Source organism: Tubulanus polymorphus, chromosome 6 (assembly GCF_964204645.1).
Source record: "Tubulanus polymorphus chromosome 6, tnTubPoly1.2, whole genome shotgun sequence".
Taxonomy (NCBI): Eukaryota; Metazoa; Nemertea; class Palaeonemertea; order Tubulaniformes; family Tubulanidae; genus Tubulanus; species Tubulanus polymorphus.
In genome coordinates, this window is record NC_134030.1 from 3,071,956 (window position 1) to 3,087,637 (window position 15,682).

At 37.1% G+C, this 15,682-nt stretch overlaps 1 protein-coding gene across 5 annotated transcripts; it reads right to left on the reverse strand.

The window, feature by feature from the left end:
- Positions 1-2,580: 2,580 nt before the first annotated feature.
- On the reverse strand, positions 2,581-15,612 carry LOC141907359 (stAR-related lipid transfer protein 3-like). Of its 5 annotated transcripts, none has more exons than XM_074796977.1 (15): positions 15,469-15,612; positions 13,759-13,859; positions 13,259-13,379; positions 12,804-12,887; positions 12,629-12,706; positions 12,467-12,520; positions 11,972-12,110; positions 11,424-11,528; positions 10,841-10,974; positions 7,118-7,270; positions 6,354-6,449; positions 6,114-6,193; positions 5,654-5,758; positions 5,481-5,574; positions 2,581-5,035 (listed from the first exon to the last, which is right to left on the reverse strand). In XM_074796977.1, exons 1-15 carry the CDS (start codon positions 15,481-15,483, stop codon positions 4,682-4,684), a joined length of 1,713 nt encoding a protein of 570 aa, XP_074653078.1. In that variant the 5' UTR covers positions 15,484-15,612; the 3' UTR covers positions 2,581-4,681. The 5 variants fall into 5 exon arrangements, with proteins under 5 accessions (XP_074653078.1, XP_074653077.1, XP_074653075.1 ...); XM_074796976.1 differs by having other exon boundaries at positions 13,259-13,382; XM_074796974.1 differs by lacking the exon at positions 15,469-15,612 and adding an exon at positions 15,264-15,380 and having other exon boundaries at positions 13,259-13,382.
- Positions 15,613-15,682: the final 70 nt, after the last annotated feature.

Sequence of the window (15,682 nt, forward strand, 5' to 3'; positions counted from 1 at the left end):
TAGCTCGTACGGTTTGTAACATATGGAGTAGAACCAGAAAAAAAATATATGAATTCTCGTAAATGACAATACGCGATGTGCAGACCCGAGTTTGCGTTAAACTTCAAAGCAGCGATTGCGGATTCGATGGTACTTTTCTGACAAAACCCTCTCAACCTGAGACCGATCCCGTGATATCCAGCGGTAAGACTATCGATTACCTGAATGACGACAAGAAAAATCCTTTTGTTTAGAATTCGTCTTCGAATTTGAATATCGCGAACAACGGTGTCGATCTTTCGTTGAAAACACCGAACAATGGCCTATACGACGCGAGTTCGCATTATCAATTATTTATGTTCAACTTTTCAAGTAAAAAACGCGTTTGTTTCGTAGAATTATTCTAAGATGACGGTAAATGAAGATATTCGATATATTTACATTTGATTCGATCGTGCCTATCCAAGGCCCGTTTCCTACTGTATTCCGAATTGAGAAGGGTGCTTTTTATTCTGCATAGAGCAGCCTTATATGACCACTGAAGTAAAAATTAATTATTTCTAACATTCCATTTTAGTCAGCGCCTCAATGGGCATAAAATGCAACTGACACAAATCCTTTTGTAGAATTGTTTAGATTGTACGTGTATTGAATGTGACAGAAATTTAAAAGGGCAACTTCAGGGTGGAAACGGCACTTTTTTCAATCACCACTGTATTCTGGAGAATACACAGAATACGGCATGGAACCGAACCTGCACCGGCTACGGAGTTGCTCTGAAAAATATTTGCCATCAAAACCGAATGACACGACGTGTAAAATACACACAGAGTCTATATATTCGATGTACATAATTCATAACAAGTCGAAGGTGCGGATAAATTGTGGATATTTTTATGGTCTAGATTTCGGCGATCTTTGTATATATTTGATCAATTCTCATTCATGAAGCGTCTCGTTTTAGGCGCCGTAGACAGCGATTAGTTCGTTAAAGACAGTCTACAAATTGACCTTCGCCTGGTGGGATAGACGTCTTACATTCGCGTCCCGGAATTCTAACTCATTCTCTGCTGATGATGACTAATTGATTGTTATTTTTTGTTTGTTTTGGAATCGTTGTATCATTGATAACGAGATTCCCAATCGTCAAAACGATGATCAGTGAATATTGATATCAATACCTCAGAAAAAAAGGATTATTCTCGGGTATTTTTAATGATATATATATACATGTATGTGTTTATTAGATGAAATAGAACTAAATGGAGGTGATGAAGTATTCCAGTCGTGTCCCCTCGGACGGGAAGTCAACTCATTTTACGTTAGAAATCTCTTCGAAAAATGTCTGAAAAAAGAAGCTGGAAAATAAAAAAACTGTCGGTCGGATTTTGCGAGACCCACGAGTGGCTCGAGAGAGGTTGTTTTTGTTCTTAGAATAGGGATTGACCCTGTTATTTATTTCATAGCTAGATTTCGTTTGATTTGTTTTAATTTGATGGGTGTCCCATACAAACGCACCACACCTGCACCGGGAGCAAAACGGTCAGCGGTCGACAGAATTTACAGCGTTTACAGAATGTTTGTTTAAATCGACACATAATTGGAAATTTCAGTTCCGGTTCATTCGATCAATCTTCCAACCAACCTGAACCGGCAAGCGAGTAAGAGGGGTTGTTCTTTTGTGCAATATAAGGCACAGGTTTCTCAAGACGTTTATCGTCAATTGTGTATGAACTTTTCGCTTCTAGAAACGATATTTATACGTCTTTATTTGATACTAACACGTAGCATCCACATGCGTTATGATATCTTCGTGTCGGCCCCCAGTAATACAAGAGAGTATGTTCCAACCTCCGAAACCTTCAAACATTTTATCTGTGGGTATGAAATATAATACTTATAGAGAATAAGCCACTTAGAAAATTACACCTCATATTCGAGACAAACGTGTGAAAAACTGCAGGGAAGGTGCGGCGAAACATTAGACTTAAAACATCAACTAACTATATTTTTGTAGCGGTAAATTTTACTGTCGAACTCGAGTATAATGATTCATCTATTGCTCACAAACTGGGAGATCAGTGACGTTTCGACTTGATTTCGAAGTTTTTGTTGAATCACAGACAGGCACTTGCCTATGGCTATTTATCTTTTTTGGTGATGCCGGTTTTAGAGGTGTGCAGGGTTTTGTTTCCTCCGGCCGAAGTTCACGCCAAAACAGACACTATTTCTTGTTGACGGAGTGAGGCAATCAAACCCTGGCAAGGGAGGATAAGGTGTGTAACCCTAGACACTGACTGGAATGGATGATATCGTCGGGTTAATCAGTTTCTGGAGTCTGCGCCTCGCCGAGTTGACCGGATGCAATCGCGGGCTGGGCTAATAGTGGGCTAATAACATTAAATTGAAATTCATGTGCTAAGTAAGGAAATATCGTCGTACACGAAGTGTTGATGATCGCCTGTGAATGCCCTGAAGTTTGAAAACGTCGTCCTTAAAAAATACAAACTAACTCAGAAATACTCGTTATTTACAATAAATACAATGTACTTTATTAACAAATTTTCATATAAAAGTCATACATATATATTATACATGCATTTTAAACATTCTATCGGTATCAGAAGTTATTTCGGTGCTCACGGATTACGAAATTTGCAGCAATCATACACATCAAAAAGGCAGTCATTTAGAATGAATTATTAGAAAAACAAATGACACATGAAATACTTTTGTTTGTTTCTAATGATATCAAAATCATTATACAATATATAACACTCTTGTTCATTACGATGCTTTATTATATTAGGATCTACGTGTGACGTCACAACACGTCACAGATAACATTATGCAATGTAGTTATATGCAATGCTCCATAGTTAGGTTGCACGACGTCACACGCGTCACAAAGCTGTTAACCACAGTGAGTAATGAATAATAGACGCCAATATGACGCGTACACGGTACATGAATACGTCGCTGGATAACTGGCTTACAACGCCATCAGGTTCGAATCCCGTGCAATCTTCGATTTGAGGACAATACTTATTCACAAAAATATACACGGATTAACTATTCAGTTTTCTGTCATGATATTGTGATTTATCGAAGTTTAATGTAAACTGAAACAAAAGGTCTTCAAAAACAACAAATCAAAATATTTTGCTCTGCAGATGCCGAAGTCAATAATCATGATTGAGGTGCAAAAATAGTCTTAAATCATAAGATCTTGTTGTGTTTAGAATCAAGACTTGATTTCAGAATAAATCGAAGCCTTGACTGCACCCTACGGTTAAATCAATAGAATTCTAAAACTACGAGTTTAAAAACGAACCAAAAAATGATTCAACTGATTCAACTAAGTTGATTTTACATGCTAAGTGTGTGACCTGATCGAATATTAACTTTACTTGTGATGTTTATTGCAAAAGAACCCGATAATATAGCAATATTATTATAGAATGCTATACTATAGCCGCGATCACAAGCGGGTGATTTGGTGCGAGTGAAACTGGTCCGGACCAGGTCAAATACAGCCCCTATTAATTGAGAAAGCGCGTTCACACGTAAATCACGCCGAGTCACTTCCAGAACCATCGTTGAACTGTGCTCAAATTCGACATTTTTTGTCATGCCAAATTAGAACAGGCCTGGGCCAACCGCTCACAAGTACCGAACGGCACCTTGCCTGTCTAATGATATGGCCCGAAATCGGCCTGGCTCAACAATGCTCGCATGATCGTGGCTTATATGATAGTAATAAACGCACACAACAGTACCGGTAAGTCAAGTAAGATAATTTACTAATAAACTCCTCAATTCTCAGCAGCAAAACAATTGATTATTACAAGCCTTTCAACACTCTGACTAATTAAGTATCTATCAACTTACTTATAAATGTACAGCGAATGCCCCTCCCTCCTCCCCATCCCCCAGTGAGTCCTCCCCTCCCAGTTCTGAGTAATAGTTTATTTGTTCATTCAAACGTTTAACTCAACAGTCTGTCTTTGGACTGTTTAACTTGTTCCTGATGACCATGGCCCTGTTTAAAATAAATAACACCACCCCTGATATCGCATTTCCACAGGTTTCGTACAATTTGCAGTTACTTGATTTTCGATACCTTTTCCAGGATAAAACATCCGAATTTCGATAGCACTACTTAAGGCAGAATTGAAACTTTATAAAACCAAATACCCGACCTATGGTACTACTAAACTTTCGGATTTGAATCTGCGTTTGGATTCCCTGCCGAAGGAGGATGAACTAAGCCAGGGTCCCTACAGATCAGCCATTCCTGGATTTAAGGGGTTTTCGAGAAGAAAATTTCAAATTATAAGGAAGCATCATTCATGAAATCTTCTTCTATATGATGATCATCTACATAATTAATTCGGCAGTCTATATCATTAAGACTGCTAAACTTGGTTTCTGCCGTAATTCAGTAACTGCCGAATTGGGTAAAAATATCCAGGTCCCATATTCCATTTTGAAGGCGGTTTTAAGGAATCATGTCGAAGGGACCCTGATATCCTGGATTCTAGTACGAAGCCCGTGTTTTCCATTATCGATGTTGCTTTCGAAAGCAATTCGTCGAATTCGGTCGAAGCGAAAAAACAAAGCTTTACAAATAGAGAAAGTCTTTAGCTCGTTGAAATATCACAGGATTAATATCGACTGGCGCCCCCTATGATTAATGACGTCATAGCACTTGGTCAGTTTCCCGCGGGTCGTGAAACTGTTGATTACCGCTGTAGTTGGAGTAATTATCATCATCCGACCGGACATCTTTAAACATCGCGGCCGGAGTCGGAGACTGGTTATTTACGTCCCAATATAGTTCCTTTCGGTAATTAGCGTTATCGTATACGTCCCCATTCGCAAGCGGACGATTGTCTAATTGTTCGTTGGTGTTGTATTCATTCTGCTGCTGCTGCTGCTGCTGCTGCTCATTGTGATTAGTGTTCAATGAATCAGCGTATGATCGTAGGTGACTGAGGAATTCAAACAGCACGCCGGATAAAGCCTGGTCGATTACAACTTGCGGTATCCAACCCTGAAATCACGAGAAACGAATGATAAATAATTTCCAAATAAGTTATTAATGATGGTAATCGAAGCCGGGATTCAGTTCCACGATTCTGAGTTCAATTTGAGTTAAGATATTGAAAATGAGCTCGGACTCGGATTGTGGACCTGTATCCGGGATGTTAAGGATTTCAATCGACTTCGACAGTTTTGAGTCATCCTTGAGTCTTCAAAAACGAACTGATTTTAACTCTAATCTAAATGAAGAACCATTATACCACGAGATGCTGACCATTCTAGCAAAATTCTGTATGGTATTTCAATAATCAACTCACAACCTTACAAAGTTAGTTTTAAATTCCGTAACCAATTCGCATTTTCAATGGCTGGTTTTAGTCATGCTGTCATTACACACCAGATGGCGTTGAGGTAATTTCAAGTCATGCCATCATTTTAATTTTTACGGTACATACCTTCAAATCTGAACAGAGAATAAACACAAAATTCGTCCTATTCGGATCTTCAGGGTCCGGTACAAACAGGAATCCACCAGGATGGTTTTCACCGCTGAAAAAAGTAGAAAAGATGTTAAATGTAGAGAAATGTGAAACATCGCGATGATGTTTGTATCGGTTGGTGGACATACCGGACATATTGTTTTACTGGAGGTTTATCTTCGAATTCACATGATCTACTGGCTATGAAATAAACACCATCTCGAATACTCCAACGCCTGACTTGAACAAAATCCCTGCAAATAAAATCCATCATCATATACGCGATCGGCGATAGGGGATGAGAGTGGATTAGTCAGATTTGAAAAATCTATTTGTCCTAATATCTCAAGTTTCTGGACCTAGTTCCGCAATTCTCGGTTCAGATTGAAACAGATCCTGGACCCAGTTTAAGTCCAAAAAGGGCCATAAACATTAAAATTGGGTTTTAGTTGTAAGATTACCCATCCAACTAAGATCGTCTTAGAACTGATCTTTAGTTGTTAGATTGGATATAGAACCAAATTGGTCCTAAGTCTAAGCCATGACTGACTAACTAGTCCCTGGTATTTATATCTATTGAGTTTAGGTTAGGCTGAGTAACTACTGTACCTGGCTGTAACGAGGCCACCAGCAGCCTCAGCAGCAACGCTGTAAACTATATCCGTCTGTTTATCAAGCGTCTGTAAAATCTATAATAATAATAAATATACATGTACATCAATAGTGTAGGTCATCAATAATATACATGTACATCAATAGTGTACATCAATATTATAGATGGAAGAGTGAGGAAGATGAATGAGGATAGAGGGGGATTGGGGAGTAGAGGGGGGAGGGGGAAATGATTACCTCAGCATTGATAACAGTAGGATTCCAAGTAGGAGTATTGTGTACGTCATAGAATAAATCTTCCATTATCTTCTGTGGAGCTATATCGACTATACCCTTAAAAACAAACATTTAAAACACCATGTAATGTAAGTCATCATAAGACGTTAACATCAGATCACCTACACACTGCAAATTCTCAAACTATGTAATATTTTTCATGGCTCCACCCCCACGAGTATCATAGGCTATATACATATTTCATTTATATACAAATCCTAGACGTAGCACATGTTCTGAAATACATACATGTTCAGAAATACATCTCAGTTCTGAGAAAGCTGTCACTGTTAGATCGATATAAAACATCGATTAACAACCAGCAAATAATTACAGATGCTGCTTCATACAGCTCTCATCATAATTCATCAATATTCTCATTCAATATATGAATACATTGTCTACATACAAACATACATATAACACATCATCGTCATTAGATAGTTATCTATATTTATGACTGAACGCAAAAAATTCATAAAGACTACTTAATGAACTTAAACTGCGAGGTGTACTCGCTGAGTGGTCTCAACAATCGGGGTACACGGGTTTGAACCGGGTAGCTGCAGAGTTTCTTGGTCAAAGTTTCTTCTCTAGGCTCTGTCTCTTTTTAATCAGGATAGACAAGCCTAAAACCTGCCAATATTTTCCTGAGTGGCGCTCAGTGGATCGCGAGGGAAACCAAACTTTGAACCTGCTAATAATGCGTTATTTTTTCTGATTACCTCTAGACGGAATATTTTTCCTATTTTCGGCACGGCTTTACTGTGAACTGTGGCATTGTTTTTACTGGCTTCCAATTTCCATCCATCAACGACTGTATATAATTCCCACATAGAATCGACTGTCTTTTCAGCCATCTCCGAAAAATCCTGCTCCTAAAATAAGAGAAAAGTGAATATAGCGGTTGGATCTACACCGGATTACTGATTCCAAGGGCAGTATCTGAAACTATGAAAAAATTATGTTATGTCATAGGTGGATTTATTGAGGGGGCCATCTTTTTCTTGAGTTCTATATTTAGCGATTTCTAAACGAGTTGAAAGTGAGGTCAATTTTGATTTGCTGATAAAATTTCCACCCAACAGTGATAAACGAAATGTGTAAAATTAAACAATGACTTGGAAAAGTCATGAACTGACGACTAATTCATTCTGCCATAGATCAATTGTGTCGGGTTAAATGGGTTAAATATACTCGAATGTAATGCATCTACACCCTTTATTCTTTTCCTACTGAAAAGCGCTGAACAATGACGAACTCAGAGACAAATAGTCGTGAATTCACAAGCAAATAATAGTTAAATCTTTAAAAAGTAGAAATCCTTTTAAAAATACTTCACAATAGTAATTAATTCACCATCATCATTAATATTTACACGGTATTATTCCTAGCCACCAGAGAGGACACGGAGAACAAGATTAGAACCCACTGTAAACATATTCAAATTAGTAAAACAAAAGATTTAGACATCGAGAATCAAATGGTATGACGTTTAAGGTATTGAAATTAAAAGGTTTGATGTTTCGGACTCTAAGAGACGATCATCAGGTTTGGAGAAATAGCTTAAACAATGTGAAAACAATCCATTGCGAGTACATTGGTAATTGCAGGTTTATGAGGCGCATGAAGTTATATCATTATACCCGGTAGCTGAAATTTAGAAATTCTAAAAGATACTTTATCTAAAATCATAACCTTCAAAAGTGAACAAAAACAATGCTCTCCTTAACAATTGCTATTTAACAATTCATTTTTTCAAAATTTAATGATTTTTCGAATTAAAATTTCGTAATCGAAACTTGAGGTTGAATCAATACGTCTTTACATGGAAATCATTCAAACACATTTTCTACAATAAATATCGAAATATAATCAAATATCGTAATCATATAAAATTCGAAACTTACAAAATTTTCTAAGTCGTATATATTCCCCATCGTGGTGTTGTTTATTTACGATCATCACCCTCTGAACGATTAAGTTCCTTTTTAAAAATGGACTGCTCCAAATCAGACCACCATATAGTCAACGGTGTAATAGGTAAATATTTTCGCTAATTTCGCTGATTTCGTTTCGCATTAAACTCAACATTCACATTTTATTGATATCCTAATAATCTAATGATGCACAGGTGATGCAGCGCAGCTGAAGTCTGTTTCACAAACCAGTAGAACGTTGTTAATCGATTGATAAATCGATTTTCGCGTTACATAAATATCTGTCTCCGTGAACGCGCACTAGTATAGCATGATCACATTAACAAAGCAGATGTCACGCACTAGATCGTGATTGGTTGTTTGAATTTACTATAGAGAAACTACAGGTGATCAATGTTTTCCCAGGGAAATAAAAAAAAACAAAGCAGGAATAAATAATTCCAGCAGTGGTGCCACTTATATCGCCAGTTGAAAATTCCTCGGGTTTTTCTAGATTTCCTGATTCCCTGAGTTTTCAAGGTCAGTGGCCACTCTTACAAATGAATCAGAAAAACTATTTCTGCACTTAAGTTATAATACAAAAATAAAAGGTGTTTATTTCAATAAATGTCATAAAATTCATTTAAGCTAAGGACCCATTTTCCAAAGTTTTGAGTCCATCAGAAATCAATTAATTTTAGTAAAATAGCCCATACATTCGGACACGGAAAATAAATGATAAGATCGAAATCAACAAGAATTTAAAAGATTTAAAGAAACATTGATTAATCATGATTTAAAAGATATTTCAGGCTCTGTCTAGAGACCATTGCTAGGTGTGATTATTCAGACTCATCAAACTGCAGTCAAATCAGTGAACAGCGTTTAGTAGGTCGTAGTGAAAAATTCCACGAATATCATCCAACAAATAGTAAAGTTTTCTAGAAATCGAAACAAAGACATTATTCTTAAACGAATTTCGAAAGTACTGAATAATTTCAAAATTCTTACCTCGACATTTTGAATATCTATTTTGCCCGCGTTGTTATTCACTTTGAAAAACGGCAAATGAAATGTTTTTGATACGAATCCAATCATTTGAGTTTATATTGTATCACAGCGCGACAGACAGATACACCATCCGAAATCCTACACACATAACCATCGATGAAACAATGTGTAATGATGATAATATAGAAAAAAATTCCCACATTCAGAAAGAAAATGAGTCCTTTTTAGTTAATATTTCAACTATCTTCAAATAGTCATCTACAGGAATAATCATGTTACAACAAAATCATGAAATAACCTTATTATTTCTTTGTAACATCGATATTCCTAAAGATGACTGATATAGTCGAAACGTTGAAAACCTTTTCGAAGTGTGGGATTTTTCCTGTATTATCCTAGACAAGCGACTTCCTTACAAACTGAGAACTTCCATTGGCTGCAGTTTATACTAGACAAAACGATATTTTCTTAACATTATATTACTCCAGTCTCTATTGTTAAGTGCATTAGGTGACAATTATTTGAAATGTCGGCACTATTGACACAAACAAAAAAATCTCTCACTTGACGAGACAATCACTTGACTCTTTAGTCTATCTACTGCATGCAATACTAGGCACATTTCAAAGAATTGGTCCGGTCCTGTGTGGTTTAATTATTCCTTTCTTACAGACTTTCGTGTTGCGAAGGAATAAAATCTCTTTGCAAATGTTTCTATGCCATAAAAAATCCCCCGAAATAGCAATAAATGATTTAATCACCGAATTCAACTATTACTACAATAGACAAGGCTCCCCAAGTCGGATCCGATCAACTCGGATGTCTTACCCAATTACATATCATCCAACTGAGATATCACTCTCAAATCAGACAGATTTTGCATGTTCACCGAAGTCTACTGTATCATCCTACTCAATTATCACGTCATATTTCAAATTTTCACCATCAAAAAAATCTAAAAGTTTATCAAGACCCTTTAAACTGCACAGCATACGATATAACCGTCTTTTTACAATTCAATTCTAGAATAAACCCGGGACAGAAGATCAAAGAGGTCAAATGAAAGTGCTACTCAAATTCACCGAAGGACCCTATATTAGATGGATGTATAATATACATATTTCAATAGAGTGAGAGTGACGTCAATAGCTCCTTCACCGATGCACAATCCATAGATCTAAAGGAAACAATTCTATAAAGAACTGTTATAGGTACGTTCTTCAACAAGTTGCACCCAGTTATTCCTACAAATCTGACATATCTAGGGCTTCTCAACTGACATCAACGCAATGCGGAAAAATAACGCCGTAGTTCAGCGAAAATGAAATCAGCAACCGGAAGAAAAAACAAAAAATCAGTTTAATACACCGTACACAGGTAGTCAACATTTTAACTCAATTCCTCATTGAATTTATGTTAGAAAAAATGCATTAAACTTTTATAGTTTTTCTTCTGCTGATTTCTGATTTTTTCACTAACAGCTAAACACGACCTGTCTATGAAAAATCACCACTGTACCTGTTGTCCTAATGTTGTATTCACAGAAGCACGACTCGCTGGAGTGCTGTTACCCTTGGTCGAATGAGGCGAATGAAATTTATTGGTTTTTCTATGATGACCATCTCCGTCTATACTGGCCTCATCATCCGAACCTGAATTCATAGATAAAAATACAAATCTATGGTTGCAGTGCAGAGACAGAAATATGAGAAACTATTGACACGAGTAAAGTTGTAACTGATTTATCATTAACACATGTTGCAAATCTATCAAACATCTACGATATTAAAGAAGTGACGAAAATCTGTTAAACTGACATTTCAAGGACAATGCTTCTACACATCTTTAGAACTCTATTTGAAAAATAGATAATATCTCCTCCTTTTTCAAATAAATTTCTGGGGATGGCTGCATAGACGGGACTTAGGTCCGTAAGTGGTCTTAAATCTTAAGTTGTTAGTTTGAATATGCAACTAAGTTGGTCTTAAATTGGTCTTCAAGTGTAAGCTATGACTATGCAACTGGCCTCTAAAGATGCATTCTACCCGGAACGTCGATGTAACAGATCTTCAATATTACGAGTGTGTTTGATGTAACTGACCTCCTCGAGACATGATCGGTGAATAGTAATATTCAGCGGTATCGTATCGTAGATTCGGCGCTCCGTTTAATAACGGTTCGCGTTCGCTGTTTGAGATAGCAAGTACTGAAACAAACATACAACAAACATTTCAATCCTAGACGAGTTGGGAGGAGCTGCATCCGACTTGAGGAGCAACATCAGGAGCTGAGATAAGCTTTCTGAATGCAGGTATGTTATCAATCTGAAACCTGATACCACCCCAAACAATCAATATTGTAGTGAAGTGTGGATGATCAGTTTATCAAAGTGTGCTGATAAAATGTCACTAATGTCTGATGTTTTTAGTCCTGAACACATGAAGCCAGGCTGAGAGAGATGTGGAGTCCACACCAAAGGGGTACAGGATCCAGGAATGTCTGGTGTCAGTAGCTCAGATGAATTCCTGAACACATGAAGCCAGGCTGAGAGAGATGTAGAGTCGGCACTGAGATGGTACAGGATCCAGGATGAACGGTGCACGATCCAGACTGCAAATTGAAACCCGTCTTAGGCAATTGTTTACTTACAGCGGTCATGCGCCTTCTTCTCTTGACGGAGAACTTTAAAATCGAGGAACCAAGTCTCGGCCCAAGCCATAGTGAATGACACTATCAACACGACATAATCCATCGCATTACCCGTACTGCCTTTATTCTTACCCGGAAACTGAGCAACAAATAGAGAATATATACAAATTAGTTGATAAAATAGAGATCGGTTTCACTTTGCGGATTCAGTTCTATGGCATCGGTTAAAACAGAGTCCATACGGATCAATCATTCCCGGATATAAGGAATTTTGGGCATTTTGCTCAAATCAAAGGAGTGTCAACCATCTTTAATGCATTTTCTTTTGAAAAGGAGTCCTTACGGAATCAAGGAGTCTTAGGGACTCTGTAAGATCTGACTTTAAACATTGGAAATGAACTGATTTTCACTTTAAGAGTCTTTGTCCGTTTCTAATATTTCAACCCTAGCATCAGACTTAAACCGATAACGCTTAATAACTAGGTGTGTACTTACATCGTATAGAAATACTTTAACTAGCAGAAACACGCAGGTAGCGAACGTAGTCAACTGAAAATAAAAACACCAAATATGACAATATAAAACTGGAGGTATATACCGGTATATATAGAGTATATATGGGTGAAACTGGTTTATTCAGTATGATTAATGACTTACTGCTACCATCCATGGTTTCGTTGATCTAAACAAGGCATACGCTAGTTCAATTACAACAAATCGAATTAAGGCCAACATCTGAAAAACAGAGTATGATAAATATCAGTTACATATATATCGATCGGACTGACCATTGAATGGAGCATCAATGATACATTCAAAAACAAATACTAACCACTGTATCGAATAATGACGTATGGAAATCATATTTAGCTACTTCAGCCTCGAGAGCTTGCCACACGGACCCCAAACCATTCAGCTTTAAAAATACAATACATCAACGCATATCATTACAGCGCACTCTGTTTGACTCTGATCTCACAGGGATAGAGAATTCTGTGGCAGTCGCAGCGTCGATGGATCGTCATCATCGAGTTAGAGAAGGAAAGTCTAATCCAAATGAATCTTATCCGTGGCAACAAACGTCCAGTTTGTCTAGAGCAAACAGCATGGGGCCAGTTGTTCAAAAATTTGTTAGAGTCAACAAGTGGATAATTGAAATAGCGACGATCAAAATGGTAATGATCCACCAGTTATCTTTAACCGACATTTTGAGCAACTGCAGCAACTGATTTTTGAATTGAAAAAGATGTTTGGTAGAACACTGAGACTGGTTGACTATTTACGTACCTGTGTATAGATGATCCACAGAATAAAACTGAGTATCAAATCAAACAGCGCGATTAAACAGAACGTTCGTCTAACGGCTGATATTTTTCCATCTCTCGTCGTAACATCATCTAACGATACACTGCTAAAAATACAAATATACACAACACAGAATCATTCATTGATCAACTATTCACAATTCATTTCACATGAACTACGTACAAAACATAATGAATTTGTTGGTGATTTGTATCACCAGTTTTCTTGAACGCTAGAAGAACTTGATGATTATCCATTTTTACTGACTGACAATGAACGACACTCAAATATCAATAATAACCGCCCGAGTCTAAAAGACTCTTTGTGTTTGTTATCAGCAGTGAATATCTGTTGGTCAAAGGTTCGATAGATATTTAGACATCGAAAACATCTAAAAAATCTTGATAAGAGGTTCAAAAAAAGTACGTAATGAATACTGCTCGCAGCACGATATAGCCCTAGTCAGTTTGATTTTCTATTACCTGTGTGTCGTAGCGCTGTAACTACCACTACCACTGTTATATAGAAGATGACCCGCTTGAAGCGCCCGCGCATCCCTTTGAGTCAACATCTCGCCCTCACTCTACAAAAAAAAAGTTATTGATTAAATTCATTATTCCAATTCACGTGTCACTAGTGTCATGGAATAATAGGATATATAACTGTCATATCACTAGTAAGTGTCGTATAAAATAAAAGTTTTGATTTTAGATTGAAAAATGAAGTTTGTTCAGTATTTTGTGAGGTCGCCGTGTGTGGAGCCAGCGGCCATGATCTTTATAAACGTATCAGTACCAAGGCATTTTTTCTCGGATTTATTGCAGAATAACGAATGAAAACACAAATACACTATCAAAAACCCCAGCAACTGTATCCCAAGCCCATTGGCGAGTGCCTGTGTACTAAGATGATACTCCGTAAGGGGCTGTTCATAAAATACCTAAATAATGCCAAATTGATTGTCATTTTAAACATTACGTTCATAAGGAGAAGTGACCGATCTTCACGTATCTTTTCGATACTATTCAAATCCAATTAGGACATCAGAATTGAATAAAATATTGTATATACACAATGTACATCATATCACTATTCATATAATAAAACTTCTGTATTTGAAAAAAAAAACAATCTTGTACCCCATCTCCTCTCATGGATACATACACATGAATGACCCCTAGGCCCATATAAACTGATATGGTTGGGTGCTTATATTTATAATACATAAACTAAATAATAATAGCTGACTTGTTATTCAGGTACCTATTAAGGGAACTGGAAAAATAATTCAAGACCTACCAGGCAAAGACATTTGAAACAAGTCCCACACATTTTCAGTTAGACTGTTGAAAATATTAACTATTGAAATTATAGTATCTCATTCAATAAACCGATCTATAATAAATCCATGATCTTTCAGTCGAGTAAAATAATTTTTTCGATGATTTAGGCTGACATTGTTAAACCGGTAGTTCGATTATACCAGGTGATCTCGTAATCAGTATAAGGAGGACAAAGTCTAGAGTAAGTCAGTATTCTAATGTAACGACACACATTCTAAGTAAACAACATTGATATGAATGTGGAATGATGATATTTTTTACACTCATTGACTGACCATAATCTGTGAATACTAGATTCTGGACTAGTCACTAGACTATGGTCCCGAATGGGTCTTTCAATACTGAGCAGCCTTTAAAAACTCACTGACCAGCCTTCAACTCATTGACTAGTCATAAAACGCTTTGACCAGCTATAAAACTCATTTGATTAGCTTTGAAACATGTTGACCAGCTGTAAAACACAGCAACCAGCCCTCGGCCTCAACTACCTGACCAGCCAAAACACCTTTTGACCAGCTAGACTCATTGACCAGCTCAGCTTAAAAATCGTTTCCAAGATTCTTAACATACTCTAATCTAGTCTATATCTATCAATCATTACTGTTGGTTAGTGTCATAATTACGTCTAATGATTCAAAACATACCAAGGGCCAAGGCTGCATAGATTGTGTCATTGTATAGTGTAAAAATCAGGATTTCAGTTTCGGGTCAATGTCAGCGTTGCTAAAGGTCCAGGGTCCATTCCTGATTCTGGGTGCAGAATATTTTCACACGAACAACAATGTCAAAAACGAAACTTCACAACTGCTGCATGCAAAGAGAGACAGAGAGAGAGAATCATAAACATACTCTATTTATAGACATGGTTGGTTTGACAGAGACGGAACACTACAGTGCATCGACGACGAGCTCAAGAGATAACCAGACAATCTCTGATAATCGTGACTTTTGAACGAACGATATCAATGACTGACCATTTCACCATCGATTTAGTTCCGGGTTCGACATCGCGTGACAAAATGACCTGATTTCAATGTCTTCGCAACCGAAAACTCGCATGCCG

Bases quoted from the DNA above. Each gene is read 5' to 3' on its own strand.
- LOC141907359 (XM_074796973.1), bottom strand. From the start codon at position 14,608: ATGTGTGGGACTTGTTTCAAATGTCTTTGCCTG. The intron at 12,111-12,466 runs GTAAGTACACAC...TTTGTTGCTCAG, and splicing joins TTAAAGTATTTCTATACGAT to TTTCCGGGTAAGAATAAAGG. The intron at 11,529-11,971 runs GTAAGTAAACAA...TGTTTGTTTCAG, and splicing joins GAAGAAGGCGCATGACCGCT to TACTTGCTATCTCAAACAGC.